The sequence below is a fragment of the Amaranthus tricolor genome, chromosome 12, assembly GCF_026212465.1.
Source record: "Amaranthus tricolor cultivar Red isolate AtriRed21 chromosome 12, ASM2621246v1, whole genome shotgun sequence".
Classification (NCBI taxonomy): domain Eukaryota; kingdom Viridiplantae; phylum Streptophyta; class Magnoliopsida; order Caryophyllales; family Amaranthaceae; genus Amaranthus; species Amaranthus tricolor.
In genome coordinates this window covers 13119941-13145188 of record NC_080058.1, presented here as the reverse complement: position 1 = coordinate 13145188, position 25248 = coordinate 13119941, and the positions used below count along the sequence as shown (strand labels likewise).

At 35.4% G+C, this 25248-nt stretch overlaps 2 protein-coding genes across 3 annotated transcripts in view; both read left to right on the top strand.

The window, feature by feature from the left end:
• Positions 1–497: 497 nt before the first annotated feature.
• On the top strand, positions 498–1067 carry LOC130828592 (uncharacterized). The gene has a single exon (XM_057694556.1). The coding sequence runs from the start codon at positions 498–500 to the stop codon at positions 1065–1067; it is 570 nt and encodes a 189-aa protein (XP_057550539.1).
• Positions 1068–7361: 6294 nt separating this feature from the next.
• The window catches only part of LOC130797220 (protein RST1), a 32009-nt gene continuing 14122 nt past the window's right edge, over positions 7362–25248 (top strand). Inside the window, exons 1-5 of one of the 2 annotated variants that reach the window (XM_057659717.1) lie at positions 7362–7883; positions 13194–13478; positions 13694–13777; positions 14749–15025; positions 18072–18349. In XM_057659717.1, the coding sequence (XP_057515700.1) occupies positions 7476–7883; positions 13194–13478; positions 13694–13777; positions 14749–15025; positions 18072–18349 (1332 nt within the window). In that variant the 5' untranslated portion in view covers positions 7362–7475. The remainder of the gene's footprint in view (positions 7884–13193; positions 13479–13693; positions 13778–14748; positions 15026–18071; positions 18350–25248) is intronic. The other variant, XM_057659718.1, reaches the window with a different exon arrangement.

The window sequence follows — 25248 nt, the reverse complement described above, 5'->3', positions numbered from 1 at the left end:
CTGGAACAAAATGAGAAGATCGCAAGAACGAACGCCTAACCGGCAGAAGGCAGAAGGCAAGCGCAGGATTACCCTACGTATGAAGCAATGAAAAGCGGAGAATCCCGTATCGATGGAAGCCAAAAGGATATATTTTATTCGATCAGGGAACAATTACCCGTCCCACCTAAGGTGTCCACCTCCCAGAATAGGAGAAACATGGATTTTTGGTGCGAGTATCACAAAGAGCACGGTCACACTTTGTCTCAATGTCGTTAATTGAAGAAAGCTTTAGATAAATTGGCCGATGAGGGCAAGTTAGACAGATATTTGAAACGTGATAACAGCCAGCCCGAGGCTGTTGGGAAGATAATCGTCAGAGGAATGTAAGGCGTTCGGACGGGAGTGATCAACAGTTCGAGGCCACCGAAGAAATAATCCACATGATATAAAGGGGTTATTTGGAATAATACCCCAATAACCGGTCAATCAAGAATAGCGTTCATATCCTGAAAACTATGACCGCGGAAGAAAAACGAGCAGTTGACGGACCAAAGATGATATTTGGAGAAGTTAGCCAACCCATTCAGCATCCCCATTCCGACCCAATTGTACTTACAATCAAATTCGGCCTCATGAACGTTAGAAGGGTCCTAGTAGATACCGGCAGTACTACAGACTTGATAACCATGGACTGTTTGAAACAGCTCAAGTACTGCCTTGAACACTTAGAAAAGCTGGAGCGACCACTGGTCGAATTTGGAGGGAGCCGAGTGTGCCCATCTGGTACTATAGTCCTACCGGTCATATTCAGAGAAAAGGGAAATGGCCGAACCTTGTCGGTTCACTTCACTGTAGTCGACATTCCATTTCCCTACAACATCATCATGGATCTTCCCCTCATTAATAAAGTTAAAGCTGTCATATCCACACACCAATTGCTCATCCAATATGAAAAAGAAGATGGCAAAGTCGGAATCTTGTATGGGGATCAAAAGATCTCAAGAGAATGCCAGGTTAATTCACTCAAAATGGGGGCTGTGGGCAGTGAAAGGGAGAACGAAAGTTGGAAGAGAAAAGCAGAATAGGTAGAGTCGGTATTGAATGTGGCCGATGATGACACCCGTAAAACAACTCAGCCTCAACATGTAGAAGGATTTGAAGAAGTTGCCATCTAGGACGCAGATTAAATGCGCATAGGAAAGAATCTAGTCGGACTTGTAAGGGAGAATCTACTAGCTGTTATTCGACAATACCAGGAGGTGTTCACATACACTGTCGAAGAATGCCTGGGATCCCAGCATAGGTAGCTTCACATCACCTCGACATCAAACCCGGCTACAAGCCGGTTAAGCAAAAGCTACGACATCAAGGTGTAGAGAGGGCGCGGGCTGCTAGGGAAGAAGTAGATCGGCTGCTAAAAGCCGGGTTCATAAAAGAATGCAAATACTCGGACTGGTTAGCTAATGTGGTCCTTGTGAAGAAGCCATCTGGGAAGTGGAGGATGTGTGTGGACTTCACAGATTTGAACAAAGCTTACCCGAAGGATGACTACCCGCTACCTAAGATAGACAAGTTGGTTGATTCTACCGCTGGTGATGCTTTATTAAGCTTCATGGATGCCAATGTCGGATATCACAAAATTCCGCTAGCCGCGAAAGATAGACCACACACCGTTTTTATCACTCCCACGGGGGTATATTGCTACATGGTGATGCCTTCGACCTGAAAAATGCAGGGGCAACTTACCAACAAATGGTCAATAAGATATTCAAGGATCAAATAGGCAGAAATCTAGAGGTATACGTTGATGACATGATAGCCAAAAGCAAGAGAGTTAAGGACCACGCCAAACACCTTCATGAGACATTTGAAACCCTCCGCGCAAACAGAATGCGCCTCAATCCAGAGAAATGTGTTTTTGGGGTCACTGGCGGCAAGTGCCTCGGCTTCCTTGTTGACGAAAGAGGAATAAAGGCTAATCCGGACAAGATACAAGCAATCTTCGCGATGAAGTCACCAAAGATTGTCATGTGTTGCTCCACTGTCCAAGAGGCAATGAAATGTTGATCCATTTACTGACATTTCCTTTTCTAAGAGAAGAGAAAAAAAAATTATATTATTAATATAAAGCCAGAATACTCAAGACAAAAACATAAGTAGAGAATTACAACTTATTAAATTAAAAAAAGGAAAACAAGTTAGAGAAATAGAAAATACATCTAATCATCTCAAAAGATGTAATTATCTTCTTCTTGGGGATCAAGTATTTAGAGGTTCACATCCTCATTAAAGAAATTGGAGACTATTAAGATGGGCCCAGACGTACTTGCTTCATTTACAAAATTTGCTTTTGCCCTTTTTCCTTTGTTTTTCTTGGAAACTTGATATAAATCCACTAAATGTTTGGTGGTACAACAAGTTCACCCCCAATGTCCAGTCATGCCACATCTATTACATGTGCTTTTGTGTTTCTGGATTTGTTTTAAAATTATCATTTCGGGAGGCAAATATATTTCTTTCATAAATGTGGCTACGTCCGCGGCCATGGACAAGTCCGTGACCACGACCACGACCACGACCACGACCATAGAAATTTCCTTGTTCAAAAGTATTCATGCCACTTTTTTCGTGATATTTTCCATGACCTCTACCTCTTATGAAATAGTTCCCACGACCTCGATGGCGCTCATTCCTCTCAATCATATTTGTCTCATTAAAGGACATAGACCCTACAGGTCTCCTGTTGTGATTTTTAAATAATAATTCATTATTTTTTTCCGCAGCAAGAAGTGTTTTCAGCAATTCATGATATTTCTTGAAATGTCTTTCACGATATTGTTGTTGTAACAAAATGCTATTTGCGTGACAAGTTGATAATGTTTTTTCTATCACTTCTTCATCTGTTATTAGTTGTCCACAATAGACTAATTTTGATTTTATCAGATGAAGGGCTGAATTATAATCACTAATTGATTTGAAATCTTGAAATCTTAACTCTCGCCATTCATTGATGGCCTTTGGGAGAAGTACACTTTTATTATGGCCAAATAATTCATTTAGTTATTCCCAAAGTAACTTTAGGTCCTCATAATTGGTGTATTCGTGTTTGAGACTGTCGGTTAAATGATGTCTCAAAATTGATGCAGCTTTTGCCTTATCTTCCTCAAGTTTTATGGGATCTCTTTCAATACCCTTTCCTTTGTCGGCGGGATTAAGTTCAATTATTGTGTATAATAAACTTTTTCCTTTTAGATATAATTTGACATTTTGAAGCCCATTGTCTAAAATTGTTTCTGTTAATTCCAAGGCATTGAATTCTCTCTTTTTGAGATCAGCCATTATTTTCTTCTTGAATTTTTATTGAAAGCGAAAACTTGGTGTTGATAACGTGTTAAAAGGTAGGGAGAATATAAGGAGAAAAGTAGTATAATGGATTGATAAACTTTTAAATCCTTCTTGTAGTATCTAGGTAATGAAGAATCTTGCACACATATATAGTGCAAGATGCCTACAATATTACAACAAAACTACTATTCATGAAGATAGCATTTCACATACCAATGCATTCACATGAATTGCCATATCACTTGTAATAATTTTATGGATGCTATAAGTGAGAGCATAATTTTGTTCATTTTCACCTTTATTTTTTTTCAATTTGATTTGTTTTTTCAAATTTAGTTTTTTTTATGATATTCATAGATGAAAGAAAATATTTTTAATATTTGTTTATTGTTACTTCAAATAAATTACTTTATCTATTTTTTAATTTGCTTATCAAAACAAGAGTGAAAATTTAGAAGATTAATTGTTTGAGCTATGGTGGGCAGTTTTTAGTTAAATATAGAAGTAATCATACATAATATTAATTTTGTTTTATAATAGAAGAAAAGAACATTGCATGAGTGAATGCCATTTTTCAAACTTAAAATTGCTTCAGGGAAATGTCAATACCATATGAGGAATAGCAAAATTAATTGAAGGCACTGGAAGAGCATGCATCAAACTCCCTATGGGGACAAAATTAGTAATAAATAATGCACTATACTCGAGTAAATCTCGAAGAAATCTTATCAGTTTCAAGGCAATAAGCCAGAATGGTTACCATATGGAAACTAAAACCATAAATGAGAAACAATTCTTATGCCTTACAACAGAAATTAATGGCACAAAAATTATCCTTAAAAGTATGCCAACATATTCATCAGGGTTATATCTCACTCATATACGCCTGATTGAAATAAATGTGATAAGATTAGACAATAAAGAGCTATTCACTCTATGGCATGACCGCTTAGGTCATCTTGGCACTAGGATGATGCATAAAATAATAGAAAATTCAGTGGGGCATCCACTAAGAAATATTAAGATTCCCCAGTCAAACAGGCTCTTATGCACCTCTTGTTCTCTTGGAAAATTTATTACTAGACCATCAGTAAAAAAGATTGTTACTGAATCTCCTATATTTCTTGAAAGAATTCAAGGAGATATACGTGGACCAATTAATCCTCCATGTGGACCTTTTAGGTACTTTATGGTCTTAATAGACGCTTCCACAAGATGGTCACATGTAAGCCTTCTATTAAGTGGAAACAATGCATTTGCAAAACTACTTGCACAAATCATCCAATTGAAAAACCATTTTCCTGATTATACAATAAAAAGTATTAGATTGGACAACGCCGGCAAATTCACATCTCAAACTTTTAATGATTATTGCATGTCAATTGGAATTAAAGTGGAACACCTTGTGCCACATGTTCACACACAAAATGGTCTTACTGAATCCTTAATTAAGAGATTGCAATGAATTGTAAGACCACTTCTAATGAAATCAAAATTACCATCATCGGACTTGGTTTATGCAATATTACATGCAACATCATTGATTAGGCTAAGACCTACAACTTATCATAAATATTTGCCAATGCAATTAGTAGTGGGTCATGAACCTAATATTTCACATCTAAAAATCTTTGGATGCACTGTATATGTGCCTATTGATCCCCCTCAACGTACAAAAATGGGTCCATAAAGAAGAATGAGAATATATGTCGGTTTTGAATCTCCATCAATCATTCGATATCTTGAACCATTAACTGGTGATCAATTTTAAGCTAGATTTGCTGATTGCCACTTTAACGAGACAATATTCTCATCCTTATGGGGAAAGAATGTGGACTTACAAAAAAGAAATATGAAACTTATTTGGAAAGCAACGCATTTAGAATATTTAGACCCAAAAACAAAATCATGTGAACAAGAAGTACAACGAATTGTTCATCTACAAAATGTTGCTAACCAATTACCTGATGCATTCACAGATACTAAGAAAGTTACAAAATCACATATACCAGTAGCAAATACTTCTGCTCGAATAGATTTTCCTAATGAAAAGGCAAAAAGTGATGAAATTGTTGTAAAAAGAAAGCGTGGAAGACCACTTGGTTCAAAAGATTTAAAACCAAGAAAATTGAGAAAACAAGAAGGTGCACCAAATGATACTCAAAATGAAAGTGAGAATAAAGAAGAAAATCAAGATATCTCCGATAATGAAAAAGAATAAAATGAAAATAATGAAACCTCAATAAATTATATTTTCTCCAAGAAAAAATGGAATCAAAAAAGGATCATTCCAAATGAATCCTTTGCTTATTCCATAGCTATTGATATAATAAATGATGAAAATGACCTAGAACCAATGTCGATAAATGAATGCCAAGATGGAAAGAAGCAATTGAGGCAAAGTTAAAATCATTAGAAAAAAGAGAGGTTTTTGGGTAAATTTTACAAACTCCAAAAGGCATAAAACCCGTAGGCTTCAAATGGGTATTTGTAAGAAAAAGAAATGAGAAAAATGAAATTGTCAGATACAAGGTAAGACTTGTAGCCTAAGGTTTTTCTCAAATGTCACGAATTGATTATGAAGAAACATATTTCCCAGTAGTTGATGCAACCACACTCAGATTTTTGGTAAGTTTAACAGTTTCTCAATGCTTACACATGAGATTGATGGATGTCATAACTGCATATTTATATGGGTTACTTGACACAGACATCTATATGAAGGTCCCTGAAGGACTAAACTTACCAATAAAGAATGTACCTAGAGAAATGTTTTTTATAAAATTAAAGAGATCATTGTATGGATTAAAGCAATCTGGGCGAATGTGGTATAATCGTTTGAGTGAATACCTTATGAAAGCAAGATTCAAAAACAACCAAATTAGTCCATATGTATTCATCAAACGATCTCAATTCGGTTTCGTAATAATTGCTGTGCATGTAGATGACTTAAATCTAATTGGAACTCCAAAAGAAATTGAAATAACAGCTCAATATTTAATGAGGGAATTTGAGATGAAGAATTTAGGAAAAACTAAATTTCTCCTTGGACTACAAATTGAACATTTAAAAAGTGGAATATTTGTCCATCAGAGCAATTATACTGAGAAAGTTTTAAAACAATTTTACATGGACAAGGCTCATCCACTAAGTTCCCCAATGGTGATACGATCACTAAATATAAAGGATGACCCATTCCGTCCACAAGAAGAAAACGAAGAAATTTTAGGCCCTGAAGTGCCATACTTGAATGCCATTGGTGCTTTAATGTACTTAGCAAATAATACAAGACCTGATATAGCATTTTCTGTAAATTTATTAGCTAGGTATAGTAATGCACCAACAAAAAGACATTAGAATGAGATAAAACATCTATTTCGATACCTAAAGGGAACTATAGACCTTAGATTTTTTTTTTCCAGTCAGGAAATGATGCTATACTTACTAGATATGCTGATGCAGGATATCTATCTGATCCATATATGACCAAGTCACAAATTGGATATGTATTTACAAAATCACTTTCGTCAAGGAAATTCGAGTATTTAGTACGCAAGATTGAAATGTGCCGATTTCGAGACATATGTTAGCTTTAGGGGGAGAAATATGCTCACTGTACTCTTTTTTCCTTTGATCAGGTCTTTATCCCACTGAGTTTTTTTTTTGATAAAGGGTTTTAATGAGGCAGTTTAGGGCTATGAATGTCATAATAAAATTTTCACATATATATAATGCATTCAAGGGAGAGTATTACAAGTGATATGACAATTCATGTGAATCCATCGGTATGCGGAATGCTATCTTTATGAATAGTAGTTCTATTGTAATATTGTAGGCATCTCGCACTATATATATGTGCAAGATTCTTCAATACCTAGATACTACAAGAAAGATTTAAAAATTTATCAATCCATTATACTACTCCTACCTTTTAACAAAAATCAAATTATTTGTTTACGTTATAAAATTGGCTAGCAAAATTTCAAGAGTTTCAACTTTCAAGTGGTCTTATTTTCGTTGACCATCCAAAGCACTATAAATATCGCTCTATTCTTCCCTCTTCAAAGTCTATTGAAGTACCCGAAAATCAAACGAAAACATCGCACTTCAGTCTTCGCAGTTTCTTACTGACTGCATAAACTTCTTCAATGGATAAATACACTTCATTGTTGGTCCGAATTAGGGTTCCTCAACCCTCTCTTCAACGATTTGCTGTGATCCAAATCTTCGATAAACTTCGTTCATCACTATCAATTGTGAATTCTAATTCAGAATTGGACTACCCAGAAAGAGAAGCTATTACGCAGTGTCTTCATTCAATTTCCATTGATGTGGTCGAACAATCTGTGCGTGAACTATGTCGACTCGTTAAGGACCATAAAATTGATTTTTCTTATGCCATGATTGAGTTTCAATCTGCACTTGAAGGTTGCCCACCGCGTTTTGTTACTATCTTTGTTAAAGCAATTGGGTTCTTGGTTCGATTTGGTTTCCAAAATCATAGTTTTGATTCGGAAAGTTTTTCTGATTCCCCGGAGAATCATCATTTTGTTAAGGTTTGTGCATTCTGTTTTCTACTTGTTATTGTAGTTCTTTAATCTTTATTTATTCACATATTGTATTTATTCCGTCACTTGTTTTTCTTAAATTCACGAATGTTTTGAACTAACTAGTGCTGGAAAATAATAAATTACCCATTTTGGGTTCATTAAAACTTATTGGGAAATTATACGCATCGAATTATGAAACGCTGAGTAATAGCATTTTTCGACATGATATCATCCGGTTTATGTACTATCTAATTTATGTATCATTATCATTTAAATTCTTGCATATTTTTGTTTAATTCAACATTTTGACATTTCTTCGTTGTTGTCTTTATAAGCTAGCTTTCTTCCCTAAACAGTTTTTCAACCATTTTCATCGTCTTCAAGCACCATATTCTTCCTAACATTAGTGATACCTGGATCTTCAACTAACACTCCAATGAAAGCTACATAGGTAGAAATTGAAGTCATCAACGCTCTCAAATGTTGTATCAATTTTGTTTTCATTCAAATTGTTGGCATTTCTGACAAAAGGTTCCTTAAGTACTATAAGATACTCCCTGTCTCAAGATCAACAGAATACACACAAACTAACAAATGAGAAAACAGAATGTTTGATCACACAACCATTAGTGCTATGTAAACTCCCACACAAACTTCGAGTGTTGTGTAAACTCCTCAATTTCTGAATTCTTATTCAAAGTACAAGACAAGACTATACAATGAGAGGCTATTCCTATTTATAGACACCCAAAGCCTAAGACACTTGAGCCCAACTAACAAAGATAAGAGTCCAACTAAAAAAATACTATAAGAACAAAATAACAGAAATAATCAAAAGTATTTATTTCTATATATTTTTGCCACTCAGCCCCTAACTAACATATCACCTATTCACTTCTTTTCCCCCTTCTTTGCTACGTCTTGATTATCTCCGGTGCCTTGGTTGTTACAATACCCCCGGCCCAATTAAGTACCTTGTCTTCAAGTTGTGTATTAGGAAAGGCTGTGAAGACTTTAGTGACATCTTCCCATGTTGCTTCAAAGGCATGCAATCCTTCCCATAATACCAACACCTTGTGTGGACGGGATTGCAGCTGGCGCACTTGTAGAATATCTGCAGGCTGCACCAAAAGTTCCAAATCAACCCTCAAAGGAGGGGGTGCAGTTGCTGTTTCGTCTATTCCTTCTACCTTTTTCAACTGAGATACATGGAATACTGGGTGGATTTGACAATCCTTAGGAAGCTCTAACTTGTATGCCACTCGTCCAACCTTTTGCAAGATCTTATAAGGTCCATAAAAACGCAAGCTTAGCTTTTCATTAATGCAACTAGCCCACGTTTTTTGTCTATGAGGTTGGACCTTTAGATACACCCACTCTCCTTCTTCGTAAGACACATCCTTTCGTTTCATATCGGCATAATATTTCATTCTTTGTTGAGCCTTTGCTATATTGAATTGTAGCTAATCTAACATGCATCACGTTCTTGTAACAAGTGCTCCAAGGAATCTACAGTCATTTGACTATGCCCGATTCCAACCACATGGGGTGGTACTCTCCCATATAGAGCTTGAAAAGGAGACATTTTAATGGAAAGGTGAAGAGACATGTTGTAGCTAAACTCGGCCCTATGTAACCACTTTGCCCATTTCTTTGGTTCATTAGCAAAGCAATGTAGGTAAGTTTCCACCATCTTATTCACGATCTCAGATTGGCCGTCTGTTTGCGGATGTAACGCAGTGCTTCTTAGTAAATGAGTTTGTTGCAGCCGAAACTTTTCCCTCCAAAAGATACTCATGAAAACCTTGTCTCTATTAGAAACAATAGACGTCGAAAACCCATGCAATCCTACTACTTCCTTCACAAATTTGGCCGCCACTTTAAGAGTTGTGTAAGGATGTCGAAGTGCTATATAACGCCCAAACTTTGTCAATCGATCAATGACCACCAAAACAGTATCAACCCCTTTGGATAATGGCAAACCTTCTATGATATCCATGGTGACATGCTCCCATACTTAGCTGGAATTGGAAGATTTTGTAGCAACCCTGCCGGACTTTGATTCTAAGCTTTGGCTCTTTGGCATTTTTGAAATTCTCGGACATAGTTGGTAACTTGCCGTCGAATACCTTCCCAATACCACTCGGCAGCCAAACATAGATGAGTTTTTAATTCTCCCGCATGACCTCCCAAAAGTGAGTCATGATACTCTCGAAGCAAGACTGGAATGAAGGGAGATGATCGAGCTAAAACGTATCTCTCTTTATAGAGTAACCTGCCATGATCAATGGTGAAACTGATAGGAACCTGCTCTCCTTTCAAAACAGCCTCATGAATCCAAACTAAAGTAGTACCCTTTTTGACTTTTTCTTGCAATAATTACCAATCTATGCCATTAGAACTCAACAATGCGCCCAACGCCATAACCCCTTGATGAACCCGTGATAATGAATCTGCCACTTGGTTGCTTCGTCCCGGATTGTACTGGATAGCAAAGTCGAACCCTATCAGCTTAATTAACCATTTTTGATAATCCCCATTGACCTCTCGTTGCTCTTAAAAATGTTTTAAACTTTGTTGATCAATTGTCACTTTGAACCGCCGCCCAAGTAAGTAATGCTTTCACTTTAGAACCGCAAATACTATAGCCATAAGTTCCTTCTCATAGATAGGTTTGTTGCTAGCTCGTTTGCCTAGAGTATTACTATAATATGCAATCGGATGTTTATGTTGCATTAGAACAACCCCTAATCCATATTGGGAAGCATCGGTCTTTAGCATAAATGTCTTCTGAAAATTGGGCATAGCTAAAACGGGCGCTTGAGTCATGACTGTCTTAAGATGCTGAAAAATGTCATCTGCTTCGTCATTTCAAGCGAAGGAGTCTATCTTGAGTTAGTTTGTAAGGACTCTTGTCAATTGTGCATATCCGTTTACGAACCTCCGATAGTACGCCGTTAGTCCTAAGAATTCCCTCAATTCTTTAAGGCTCTTTGGAGTTGGCCATGTCTTCATTGTTGCTATTTTTTCTTCATCCATCGATACACCGGACGTCGAAATTATGTGACCCAAATAGGAAACCCTATTTACCGCAAATTCACATATTCCCCCGTTAACCACTAGTTTATGCCGTCGAAGGCATTGGAAGGCTTGTTCCACATGAGCTCTGTGTTCGGTCTTCCCTTTACTTTATATAAGTATATCGTCAAAAAATACTAATACAAATTTCTGGAGGTATGACTGAAATATTTTATTCATTAATGTCTGGAACGTAAATGGAGCATTCGTCAACCCAAAAGGCATGACAAGGAACTCATAGTGTCCCTCGTGAGTTCTGAAAGTAGTTTTGTGTACGTCTTGTGCCTTCATTCTAATCTGATGATGTCCGGATTTATGGTCCAACTTGGTAAACGTTGTTGCTCCATGAAGCTCACCCAATAGTTCATCTATCATGAACCATTGCCTTTTTGAAGGCCCTATAGTCGACGCAGAACCTCCAAGACTCATCCTTCTTTTTAACTAAGATGACAGGTTTAGAAAACGGGCTCACAGAGGGTTGTATGATTCCTGCTTTTAACATATCATGCACTGATCTTTCTATCTCATTCTTCTGACTATAAGGATACCGATAAGGACTCACGTTGATGGGATCGGGTTTTTCTTTAAGGGTGATGGCGTGATCTTGTACTCTATGTGGAGGCAATTGCAGTTGTTGTTGGAACAAATCAGTATAGTAAGCAAATAAATCTTGCAAATCAGACGGTACTATTGCTTCACTGACACAATTTTTGATCCCATTAAACTCCACTAAAATGCCTCCACCTTCCCTTTTTAACACCTTAAGCATGGTCTTTAATGAAATTTTTGAACGTTTTTAAGACGGGTCTCCAATCAACATTACTTTCTGTCCGTGCCAATCGAACTTCATGGTCTGTCTTCCAATTAGTTGTTACCGGACCCATAGTTTCCAATCGTTGCACACCAAGAATCAAGTCAGAATTTCCCAAATCTAATGAAAGAAAATCTTGAATCAAAGTCAGCCCCTGAGTCACAAGTTCGACATTTCGACAGACCCGCTTACCCACGATTTCTTCACCATTGCCGAGTAAAACTCCTGGTTTATCACAGTCTTCACATTGAATCCCAAAACGTTGTACGACTAGTGTGGATATAAAATTTTTTGTTGCTCTTGGATCAATCATTACTATCAATTCATGTTTTCCCACCTTATCCAATATTTTCATTGTCTTTGGGTTTGTAATACTTACTACTGAATTTAAGGAAATGTTTATTACCTCTGCTTCCTCATCCTCCACTATTTCTTCCACGTGCAAATCATCTTCATTCAATTCTTCGTCATTATCCACACCGATCAACACACTTGTCTCTTTTTTACTACATACATAATTAAGGGACCATTTTTCTCGGGTCCGGCTAGTCTTAACATACTGTTACATAAGCCATAATGTTCACTTGATTTAATTCACTAGGATTATAAAGTTCAAAAGCATTTATACACATTACATTTAAGATGCATTTCAAGCACTAATACCTCTGTCGCATTCACTAGTGTGTTAATTGAAGATCTGGGCATCGCTAATGTCAGGGAAGAATATGGTGCTTGAAGATGGTGAAAATGGTTGAAAAAATCATTTAGGGAAGAAAGCTAGCTGTATTGCTGCATAAAAATGATTTAGGGCAAATTATAAACACAACAACCAACACTTAGTTAGAGTAGAAACGTCAAAATGGTTATTTAAACGAAAATAGGCAAGAATTTAACTGATAATGCTACGTCAGTTAGATAGTGCATAAATTGAATGCTACCATGTGGAAAAATCTTACAAAATGTTACCAATCGTGTTTCATGAAAATTCGATGCTACCATGTAAATATACTTGAAAAATATGCAAGCAAGAATAAATACTACAAGTGACTTTAAAATAATTTATAAAATAAATCTAGTCAAGAAGAAGATTTATTGAACTCAACTAAAAATTAGTAATTTTGCAATGATAAAGTAAAGTAATTATTGATAAAGTAAAGTAAAGTAATTATTTGATCAAATATTATGGAAGTATCCAATTGGAAAAGAAGATGAAATAAGACTAGGTGAAAAGGTTTTAAATCCTGATTAACCACGTTTGAAAAGTTATCCATTTGATGAGCACAAAACATGTTGTTAGAATACTTTGGCTCCCCTTTACTAAATTTGTCAAGATTTGCCACAGATTTTGTGAACTTATGTTATCGAAAATTTATTTTATTTTGTTGAAATTTTCAAGATCTTGACTTGTGAAGTGTATTCTTTTTCAGGTTTTATCATGTCGTTCAGAGACTCAATCTGAACTTGTGCAACAAGTTGTATCATTTGTGTTACATGGCAAGCAACGTGGGATTAGTGAAGTTTGTAACTACTTGAGGCCATTATTGATGTTTTCCGTTGTGAGAACATGTTCTTCCGATTCTTCGTTGTCGTCATTTTTGAGTCTTGTCATATCTTCATTGACATCTCTTTGTTGCTCCTTGGTTAATGGATTAAGTCCACTTTTTGAGATGCTGATTTGTTGTCTATGTTGTTTTGTTCTTAGAGATATGGAGGTAAGTCCGATAGAGCTTGAATTTCTTGTAACATTAATAACGTTTGATGCACTTGATCTCTTTTTTATCACTAACAAGGATAAGTTGACATACATTTGAACTTCTCAAAGTTTGCGTAGGTGGGAGCCATTTAATGACATTGGAGTTAAATTTATCGATCTCGTATTTTGAAAGAATTGTAACCAAAATTTCTTTTGCATGTTTTATTTGTGCAGGATATTGGGAAAGTACTTTTTTTCGCCGAGGTTATGGTTGATGCATATATCGTAGTTTTGCAATACTTGGTGAAGACAGGATCAGTATGTTTCATTTCTTCTTTTGTCTCACCTCTTTAAACTAGCTTATTGGAGGACTTTTTCTAATTAAAAAAATATTCGACTTCTAATTTCAAATTTGCAAGGGAATCATGCTTCAGGAGTGTCATTACTTAAGTTAATTATATTGTTTTGTTTGTTACTGTAGCTAGTTAACTAAAAAAAAGAAAAGAAAATAGGGAAAATAAAAAGTGGTAAAAAAAGATGTGTGTTGGTGCATCCTACCTCCAACATTTTACCATGCACACTCTGTTTTATACTTCCTTCAGTTTTTTACTTGCACCATTTTTCTTATTTGACAGTTCTCTTTTACTTGCACCTTTCACTTTATGGTAAAAATTACTTTATTGCCCATTTCACTTCATTTGTGTGGCCTACCATATAAACCTTAAACAAGGGCAATATTGATATTTTCTCAACTATTAAACAAAACTAATCATAATTTTTACATATGAGCTTTTATTTATCTATTTTAATGCCCCACCATTAGCTCCTTATCCTATTGTAAGCAAGGAAAATATTGATATAATCCTAAATAATATGCACTACCTTAATACTTGTGCAATTGTCGTTGGGTGCAAGTAAAAGATGCAGAGGAAGCATACGATAAGGGTTTTGGTGGGAGCAAGGAGAAATTATAGATTATTTATTTGACATCCATACAATAGTTATGTGCCTTAATTTCCATTAGCTAAAACTGAGAGTTGGGAGGTGGCAAGCAACTAGAAAGTGGTGAGTGAGGAAGGGAGTGGAGAAGCATTGCTGCTTCTTCAATTCTTTATTAATTATTAAGAACTTTTAGTTTCACTTCATTGTGTTCCATTTGTCCTAATTTTAAAATGATTTCTATACAGAGAGTAATACTAGTAATATTTATTGATGTTTGTTTGCAATTTATTCATGAGAGAAGTTCTTTATTTTTGTTTGGTTTTCTAATATTTAAGTTGTATTTATAGATGGTAACTGAAGCTCAAATGATTGGGGTGAAACTATCGGATGCTCTTCTCACATTGTGCTTGGAGTTTGAAAAGCGTAGTATTGAATGCAGGCCAGTTCTTGTACTATCAAGACGAGTTTTGTGTTTCCAGAATGAGCTTAAATTGCACTATGCCCCTCAACTTTCCTCTCTTATATCGTCTCTCTTTGTTCTTATCGCCCAATTGAAACTTGAAGGTGAAAAATTATATGCCCTTGAGTTTATGGCATTCATTCTTAAATGGAGGATTCAAGATGGTGAGAATATTTTATCTTTCTCTTCATTATAGTTTGCTACATATTTTTAAATGATGATTGTGCCTCCTTTGTAGTGCCTCTCCATATGAAATCAACAAATTATTCCTTTTTTTCTTTATAGAACTATTCGTATCAATCTTTTAAGTATCCTCTTTTGTGTACAATCACATTGTTATTATCCAAGCAACCACCTTATTGTTTTTTATAATGTTAGGCTAACCAATGCCTTGAGCAAATTTGGCAGAGTTTTCAGCATGTGAGCCCCATGGTAATTTTTTCTGGTTATCTTGCTCTAAACCCACCAGGTTTCTGTGAACATGCAAAAACCTATTTCTAGATTTTACCCACATTGAATTTCATTGACAATTGTCCATCCTGGATGTCGGAGTTTGTGGCAAATTTATTGTTTAGTAGGGATAAAGTCGAATATTTAAGTTATCACTTATATATCTTCACTTTGAATGTGAGTAAATGCATTTTGCAAATCCACATATGAATCACCACCAAGAGCAATCGTCTGTCAATGGAAGTTCTACTGCGCCAACTAGTTGTCGCAATTTGGGTTAAGATCATGATTTCATGAGCTTTGGTTCTGAAACTCAATCTTAGTATTGCTATAGATTGGATGACTGAAAAGAAGTCAATCTTGAAAAATGGGCTGATGAAGTTAGATTTTTAGCTCAATTTTATAAGGAGTAAATGCGAGGTTAAAACGATAGAAAATTAAGGGAAACTTAAGTGCACTTGGTATGTTGCTGCATATTGACCTTGCAAGGAGCTTGATGGGAATCACACAGTTGGTTGTTTTGCAACAGGAGAATAGAAGGAATAATGCAGTGAATAAATTTTATGGTGAATGGTGATATAATAGAAATTATACAAGAGTTTATTTGAGAACAAACTTGGAGAACAAGTGAAAGGAAAGGAATATACTGTATACATAATTATAGAGTAAGCCTGAAGGGAGGGTTCAAGGATCAAACCAATGTTACTAGAAACGAAATTTGATACAATACGAGAAACGAAAATGGAATAAATATGTTAATTTAGAGTTTCGAAAACATAAGAAACGACAAATGTTATATTTCACTTAATTAAAATAGTAAAAGAAAGAGTGAAAAGAAAATATTAAAAAGATTTTTGAAAATAAAAATGAGAAAATGCAAAAAGGTAAACAAACAGTACGGGAAAAAGGAAAAAAAGTAGGTTCGGAAAATAAGAAACATAGAAACAAAGTAGTAGAAGAACAAGTACTCTTACTTTAAATTCAATGGGACTTTAAGGAGTAGTCAAAGTTATCCTCAATATCTTGAAAGTAGGACCACAAAAAGCAAAAGCTGTAAAGTTTCCAAGGCTGCATCGATTTCCAGGACTGAAAAGTAAAGAGCACTTTCCTTTTTGAATTATACTATAAAATATAAGACAGAAAAAAATTCAAAAAGTCGCATACTCATAACCCAACTGTTGAAGAGAGAAAAAGAATCAAAAAAATTGGCAAAGAAAGTCATGTGAAGAGCTATGTGAAAAAGAAAGTCATGGAGAAAAGAAAGATAAATACAAGTAAATAACAAGAAAAATTGAAATATGAAGATTACATCAAATTGTATATTAAGTTTTCCATTTCCTTTTTTTCTCTCCTTTGTTCTTTTTCTCTTCTTTGGAAACCTAATTTGGGTGGTTGTGAGTCCTCCACTTTAACAAACCGGATCGCTCCCATCGGCGTTCAAAGTCGCGTTTCCGTTCGATTTTGTTAGAACATTTCCATCCGACAATCGATATAGTGATCTGCGTTTTGCGCTTCTATGGATTAGATAATCCAATATTGTATTTCTAGCTTTTTAGCTTCCTTCTCAAATGCTTGATCCTATTATTTATTTTCAGCGTTTTATAGTGTAACTTCATTATTAGTATTAATAGCTTAATTTTATCAACAAAACACTTGGTCATTGTGTAACATGTAAGGCCCACTTATTGGAATATGGTCAGAATCTAGCACAAGGTTGTGTGTGAGTCAAGCATACATGGCACATAAGATGCTTAATTAAAATTTTAAAAACAAAATACATGTTTGTACTATTTTACACTCTGGAATTGATATTGATAATGTAGATGTGGATATTTTCATCTTTCATAAATCAAGCTGAAGTTTCATATCATGTGTTTGTACTTTTATTATTGATCTGTCCATCCACGTGAAATATTTATAGGCTTTAAACATAGGCCCTAACCTACTTCAACTTGTTTGATATATGTTTATTTTTTTGAACACACTACGGTTATAGTTGAAGTCGCAAACGAACTCGTGAGACCACTTTCTCCCTGTGATTTCGCGGTTGTCATGGCCTATACATTTGTCTCGATAACTTAAATACCTTTACAATACTGTCGCAATGCGTTGACGTGGCTGTTAATTTTCCTTATGAGCCCACTTTAACCTTTTATTGAAGAGTTTCTCGAACATAAAAGCTAAAATTGGTATAAGGATATTATATTGAAAACGTAATCGTGGGAGTATTGTTTATTACTTTGGCACCTTTTTCCAAGACTAGTTTTCTACTTTGTTGATTGATATAAATTAAAATTCCTTTTTTTTTTTATATATAGTTCTATTCCTTGATAAGGTGCTTGCTAAAAACTTGATGGGCTACAGGTGGATTGACCACAAATGTTAAGTTGAGTACCATGGCATGATTTATGACTCTAACAAAAGTTAAATATAGTTTTTCTTAGTAAATACTAAAGACATTGAAAGTAGGATGCGCCAACCCCCATGTGGAGTGAAACTATTGCTCGACCTATAAACATAAATTTTCAATAAATTTCCCTTCTATAGTGCCTTTTTTTTCGTTTACAAGTTCCAGGTGCCATGTTACTTTGACTTCACCCATGCTGATTTGGATACGTATCCAAGTGTCAAACTTGGCTATTTAATATAAAAATACCAAGAATTTGAATTAAATTTGTGTCTAAGTGTCCTATCCATGACCGAGTGACAAGTGTCTCGGGTACTTTTCAATCAATTTCTTAAATGGCCTTTCTCTTGTAGGGAATATCGTGGCTGGAGTTGCATGTACGCGAAGTGAAGTGTCTTTGTTCCTTTTTCCCATGATCAACTTGATGTCTTCTCCTTCACGAACTGTGAAGCAATCAGTATCTCAGTTAATTATACTTTTGGAAAGTCTTTTTGTAAGTCATTCGTCTACGAAGAGAGATGAACTATCTTTGACATCATCAAGTGATGAACTACATGTGCAAAGAGATTCTTTATATGTTAGTAAGCTCGACACTATTATCTTTAGGCTTCTGCAACACTTATGGCTTCAGGTATTTTTCTTCTTTCTTCAGATTTACGTATCATCTTTGTCTATTTTCAGTTTTGATTTTATCAAGCATGTTTGTGTGATGCACTGCTTCTCAAGCCTTTACAGTTACAATTACAACTAACTTGTACATTTCTATCATCCTTTCTTGCTCCATTGGGCGATATATCTAGTATTTTCAAAATTTATATGATCTTTTAAGTGTTTATCTATTTTCTAAGAAGAGAAGAAAGATGAGGAAAGGTGAAGGGAAGCTTGTTGGTTTCCATATGGGATTTCAAGGGAAGTATCGAAGTTAATTTTGTTTTAAGGTTGATTAAGGGTACGATTAGCAATCATAGGCGGTAGCAACCTTTTTAACTTTTGTTTGAAATTTGGAGTGCAAACTTTTGGCAAAATTATGGGACTTAGTCACTTGCAAGATGGAATTCAACAAAAATCATGGAAATATGGTTATCTCTTACATTTTTCCTTTCTTAATGCTCACTTTAGCTATAGCATGAACAGGCAGAAAACTATGGACTATGATTGGCTAGCAGGGGCGAAGCTAGGATTTCGAGTAAGGGGGGCCAAATTGTCAATATACTAGCAAATTATTTATTATATATAAACTAGTTAAACTATGAAAATTAATCATATAGACTGAAATGAACTTGAATCGTAGCAAAAATTATATATAACAATTATAGTTGAAGCTTTCCTATAATTACCCCTTTTAAAAAAAACCAAGTGTTTTTGACAATATATTTGCCTTCTAAGTTTTAAAAAAACACTATTTAAATTAAGATAACAAAAATATAAGCACACATACTAAAAAAGGATGAATGTGAAATTATGAAAGATAAATAGTAATGACATTAGTATTAATTAAATTTATTAGTATACTAAAAAATGTAGTTCAAATTTGGGTTTGATCCATTAACCTTAGATTACAAATATGTTATCCCAATCATTGACCTATAGTAATTTTTATTACAATTATGCACCGCTTAAATTATATAATATATTAGTAACGGGGGGCCAAAGCCAAAATTACAAAGAGTCGCATTTTCGGCAAGGGGGGTCGAGCCTCCACCGGCCCCCGGTGTGGCTTCGCCTATGTTGGCTAGCATTGAATACCTGAGGTACATAAGCAAGGGTTAAAGATTAAAAACACGCCTGCATCCCGTATTGTAAAGAATTTTGAGCTTACTGCAATAGAAAACTACAAACTAAAACCAATTTTTTTGTTTGAAATTTCAATGTTGTCTTGTTCAATCAATCAATTATGGTGCATCGAGGAACAAGAGGGGAGGGTGTTGTAGAATAGATAGATGAAAATGATTTCGTGGACTGTAAGGGGGTTGTAGAAGATGAGAGAAAAGGAAAAAGATATAGGAGTTTACTTAAAAGGTTGAGACCAAACTTAGTTATGTTGCAAGAAATAAAATTAAACAAGGTGACAACTCTTGATATCAGAACTATATGGGAAGAAAGATAGAGACTGTTTGCAAGCAGTAGACGCTTTAGAAGGGATTAGGATCATATGGGATCCAGATTGGCGACAATTAAAGAAATATTGATGGGGTCTTTTTCTATTTTCGCCTCTTGGAACTTACAAGGAATGGATTTTTGTAAAGCCTAGGGGAGACATCTGTTTTTTGATGAGTTGATTAATTTATGGGGTCCTTGTTCTCCTAGACGGATAAAGGGTGCAAATTTCAGTGTTACAAGAAATGCTTCAGAAAAGATAAAGGGTACACAAATAACGATTAGTCTGATACCATTTTGATGAAGTGATAAGGGAGTTCAAATTGTTCGATTATCTTGTTGAAAATGGGGTTTTACATGGTCGGTTTCTGGTGACCGAGACATAACAATTAGGATACTAGGATTGATAGATTATTAGCACGATATGGGTGGACTTGAACATTTCCAGAACTTTCTTATCATTGACATTGAGAGTAACGTCTGATCATTTTCCCATCCTATTAGAATACAAAGATTTAAAGTGGGGACCTACTTTTTTCGGATTCAAAGCATGTGCTTGAGCATCTAAAAATTCAAAAAACAGGGGGAAAATAGTGGGAAGAATTTTAAGAAGGGGGATAGGAGGGATATAAAATCATGGGGCGCCTCAAAACGACTAAAAATTTGGAACGAAGAAGTATTTGGGGATCTAAGATAGAAGCTACAAGCCTTAAAGGAAAAGGTGGACAAAATGGATATTCAAGAGATGTAAAACATGTTGAGCCGGGATGAGATATTAGAAAGGGAAAGTTGGAGAGATTAATTGGTACATAAAAATACGATGTAAAAGGGGAGACAACAAAGGCTAAATTTACGATAAGCAACGAAAGGGGATGCAAACTCTAAGCTATTCTTCAGTTTTGTCACTTTGTCAATGGCAGGAGTAGAAATTCAATTTGGGAAATAAAGATCGAGTATAATTCTGTGCCAAAGGATGATCACATTCAGAAAGAAATTTCAAGCTATTACAAGTGGTTATTTTCAGAAGATTAATGTAGACCTTTTTTTGAGGGGTTAGAATGGGTCCTAATTTGTCAAGATAGTGTGACAGGGCTAGAAAGAAAGACCGTTCAAGCTTGAGGAAATCCATGCTGCAGTGTTTGAGTTGGAGGGAGATAAATCACTAGGTTATGGAGTTCTTTAAAAGATGTTGGGGATGGGTTAATGTAATGAGATTTTTTATGGAGTTTTACGAAATCATGGAGATAAGTCAAAGCATGAATTTGAACTTCATTCATCTAATTCCAAAGAAGGAAGATTCGAGGAGTATCTCTGATATCAGTATTGGGGAAAAGATTAAGCACTGTCATCTCAGAGATGATTTCCATAGAACAAAATGCTTTCGTTAAAGGGACTAAAGTGGGGGAGTTTGAGATTAATAGACAGGCTACCAAGTTGCAGCATTTCCTATTGAATACGTAGGACTTTTGATTGGCATCAGTTCTCATTCTAAGGTTTTTTGGGCCCCGATGATTGAGAAAGTGTCGAGGATATTTGATGGGTGGAAAAGGTGATGCTTTCTTTTAGAGAGAGGATTTCAATTGTTAAATCATGTTTGAGCAATATTCCTATCTATTTTTTGTCCCTATATAAGACCCAAGTCGAAAGCTTGTAAAGGATGATGAGGGATTCTCTTTCGGAATTAATGAGAGGTTAAAAAAGGGGCCATTTGATCGGCTGGGATAAAATTAAGCTTCCTATTAACCAAGGGGGACTGGCTGTAAGGAATTTGAGGGCAAAAATATGGTGTCATTAGGAAAGTGGTTGTGGAGATATCCGCCTTATTATCCATTAACATCTGGTGTTTGAGGTTCTGATAGTGTTGATTGCCTCCTCGTTATGGGCTTGGTGGTGTCAGCCACTCCCACTTGGTAAGGATCTGATGGTGTTGGACGCCCTCTCTTTAGGTTGTCAGGGTTTGATTTGGTTATGTGTTCTCACTGCTCTTTGTTTGGTTCGGTGGGGTAGGTGTGCAGGGCGCGTGTAGTTGGGGGGATACGGCTTCTTGGTGGTAGTTTGTTGCTCAACGACAATGCGTTGCCTTGATAAACTTCGGTTGAGCAGTCCTGCTGGTTTGGTCGGTGGCTAAGGATTGCTTTGGACGGTGAATCTGATGGTAGGCGTGATGGTGTATGGTGGGCATCCAAGATGGCGGGGCTGTTGTGCTAGGGTTAGGGCTTCCATAGGTTTAGATGTCTTCTTGGTGCTGTTTGAGGCCTAGTTGTGTATATTGGGCCTTTTCCAGAACATTTGGTTGTTAATGTTAGAACTAATTGTGTTGATGTTTTTTGTAAGCCGCTTGTGGCTCTTTCAGGTGTATTGCCTTATAGGTCTAAGTGTTTTGTGCCTGTACTTTGTGGTGTTTGATTTAGGTGTCTTCAGTGGCTAGTCCACTTATGGTGTTGGTCTGCTTGTATTAAAGGGTTCCCTACATCCTTTGGCTACAATGAATTTTTCCTTATGGGTTTTGCTGATACCGGAGAGGTCATTTGATGTCCCTTTAATTTCTACAATAATATTCACCAATTTTCAAAACAAAGGAAAGATATTTGGGGCACACTCTATTAAAGAAATTTTTCTTAGATTATATCATCTTTCATCAAAACACAACTCTCTGATAATGGAATTTTATTCGTTGGAGGGAGTCAACAATCAAATTGCCTGGAACTTATCCTTTAGGCATGAACCATTAGAGAGGGATTTGCAGTCAGAGGTTGAGCTATTAGATATTCTTCAAAATTTTAATCCGATAGTTGAATCTGATTCAATAATTTGGATCCTTGACTCATCAAAATCCTTCGCTTGTGCTTCTTTTTATGCAAACTTGGTTTTCCATTCCCATATATCTCTTTCTTTCCTTTGGCTAAATGAATTTAGAAAGCTAAGGTCCCCATAGATCTCTTGCGCTTATTTTTTGTGGTTCGTAGCCTATGCCCCGGAACGCCGTAAGGTTGGGGACGTGAGACGGGAACGGGTACGCGGGATGCTATCCAAGGTGGCTCCGAAATAATGAATATTTTTAGTATTATAATTTACTCTAAATAATTAGATTTTAAAAATTGAAAATAAAAAAAATAATACAATTGAAATACTAACAGTAAAAAAAAAAGGAAAAGCAACAACAAAAGTAAAAAAAAGGTTAAAGCAAAATACAAAATCATAGTAATACATTAAAAAGAGAAAAAGGGTTAAAAGACAAGTGTGTTTTGTTTTTGATTAAAAGTTATAATAATAACTACCAGTCAAATAAAAAGTAGTAGTACAAGTTTAATTTAATATAGTAAAAAGCACAATAAAGTATTGTAAAGTAGTGGGCCCTCTTCTTTACCTCTTTTATTTTTAATTAATTAAAACTACTATGTGTCTTGTCCATCCCAACAAAAGTGTACATTTTTAAACCTAATTTTAGGTGGCGCATCTATTCATCTTCTTCCGTTTTTTTTTCTTTTCTCCGTTAAAGCAATGGTAAGCTTCTTTTTTTTTCCTCAGTTTCTCAGCTAAGAACAATAAGTTTCACTCTATAAGTGTTCCAATTGAACATAACGGAATTGATAGCGATCTGGGTCACGTTTGACTCGTGATTCGGGACGGGCGTTCCCAATCGTAAAATGGGGCTTCGTTTCGCGATTCGGGTATCATAGCTCGTAGCCAAAGGAAAGTTGAACACGATGGATAACCTTATGTTAAGGAGAACTTTTGAGGCATTAAATCCTTATTGGTGTATTTTATGTTGTGAGATCATTATCTTCTCCATTACAAGATAGCAAGAGAACTATGACAAAGGTTGTTTAAGATCAGGGGTAAAGAATGGGTTGTGCTACGAGAAGGATTGGAGTTTTTCTTTTGATTAATCATTGTGGTTTGGGAAGGCATAATGATCTTAAGAAGATGTGGGTGCTTTTTTCCTTTAACATTCTATGGTCTATATGGTTAGAAAAGAATAGGAGAATTTTCGATGATTGACTTCTTCAATGTAGAGGTGCTAGGAGAAGGTGGTCTTTTTGGTGTCACTTTGGGGTAAGGCACATGGATTATTTAAACATTGCTCTCTTGATAATTATATAGAAGTGATTCGAATATAATATTGTAGCTATCTTTATTTGCTTCTTGGGATTCATCATCCCATTAATGTGTGACATATTTCTGCATCAGTGGAAGTTTTTCCTTATCAACAAATAAAAAAAATAAAATTTCAGTGTTGTGTTGATTATGGCGAAGTGAGAAACTTAGAGTGATAAGGAGTTGTAATAAAAAAGGGTAAAGGAATATTTCTGTTAGTGTGTGGAAAAATGGGCACCAAATCATAAATGGAAATATTGCAAATTTAACGTTTCAGTGACGATTGACAAATTCATATTTGAAAGATTTGGAGGTGAGTGAATTAGTAAATGGTAGGTAAGAGGTTCTTGTGATGCATGAAAGCATTGTCCCCTTAATTTAAAGATTTATTTTTCCTCTTCTCGAGTCCAACTTGTTTCTTACCTATTTGTGCACTGTTAACTTCGCCTCACATATGCTTATTTTGTATTGGTTTCGACTTTTTGTATTTTGCAATATTTTTCTCACTCCTACATTTTCTTAATGCTGAATAACATTCGTTGTGTTTTTTTTTTTATTGTGATCTTTACTTCCTCATTCCACCACATTGTGTCCTCTACTACGTTAGCAATTAGCACGTGCTATTTTAAATGTATATACTTGAAAATTGGAGGTGAGAGGTTGTTAAGTTCTTTTCAGGTATGAAAGAAGATAAATGGAAGAGGGGAGTGATAGTTCATGCTTGGTTGTAAGGCATGGTGGAAAATTCAAAATAAATTAGATTTAAGTATGTTTTCTTATTTTATGCTCTGAAGTTCAAAGTTCCTTTCTGTGACCAGCTTCCTATATTGCAATGCCAATAAGAAAAGGTGCGTAGAGTGTTTAGCTTATTTTTCTTTAAACCCCATCTTCTTATGTGTATGATACATTTTACTTAAAAGGAAAAAACTATGTACTTCCTAAGGGTTGCATATAAGGAAGTGAAAAGTGGAAACATTAAGAATGTTGGTGTGTGATTCTGTCATACATTTCTAAACTTATACCCAGTGAGAAAAGGTATGCAATAATTAGGACTACATATAACAATGCCCTTAATTGTGTTAGGATTAGGAAACATAAATTAATTTAGTGTTGTTTTAGTGTTACAGGTCTAACCTCATATTTGGTTTGGCATAATAATTAAAATATTCGTTGAATTAAAAAAATCTCCTACAACTGCAATTGGTTTTCCCATAAAATATAAACAACTTAAACAATCTCTACCACCGCTGCACTATAGGCCTTTTGACATTGTACTTTAAAATAAAGAATTTTATGGTACTTGGTTTGGCTTTCCTTGGTCAAGGATTCATGTTC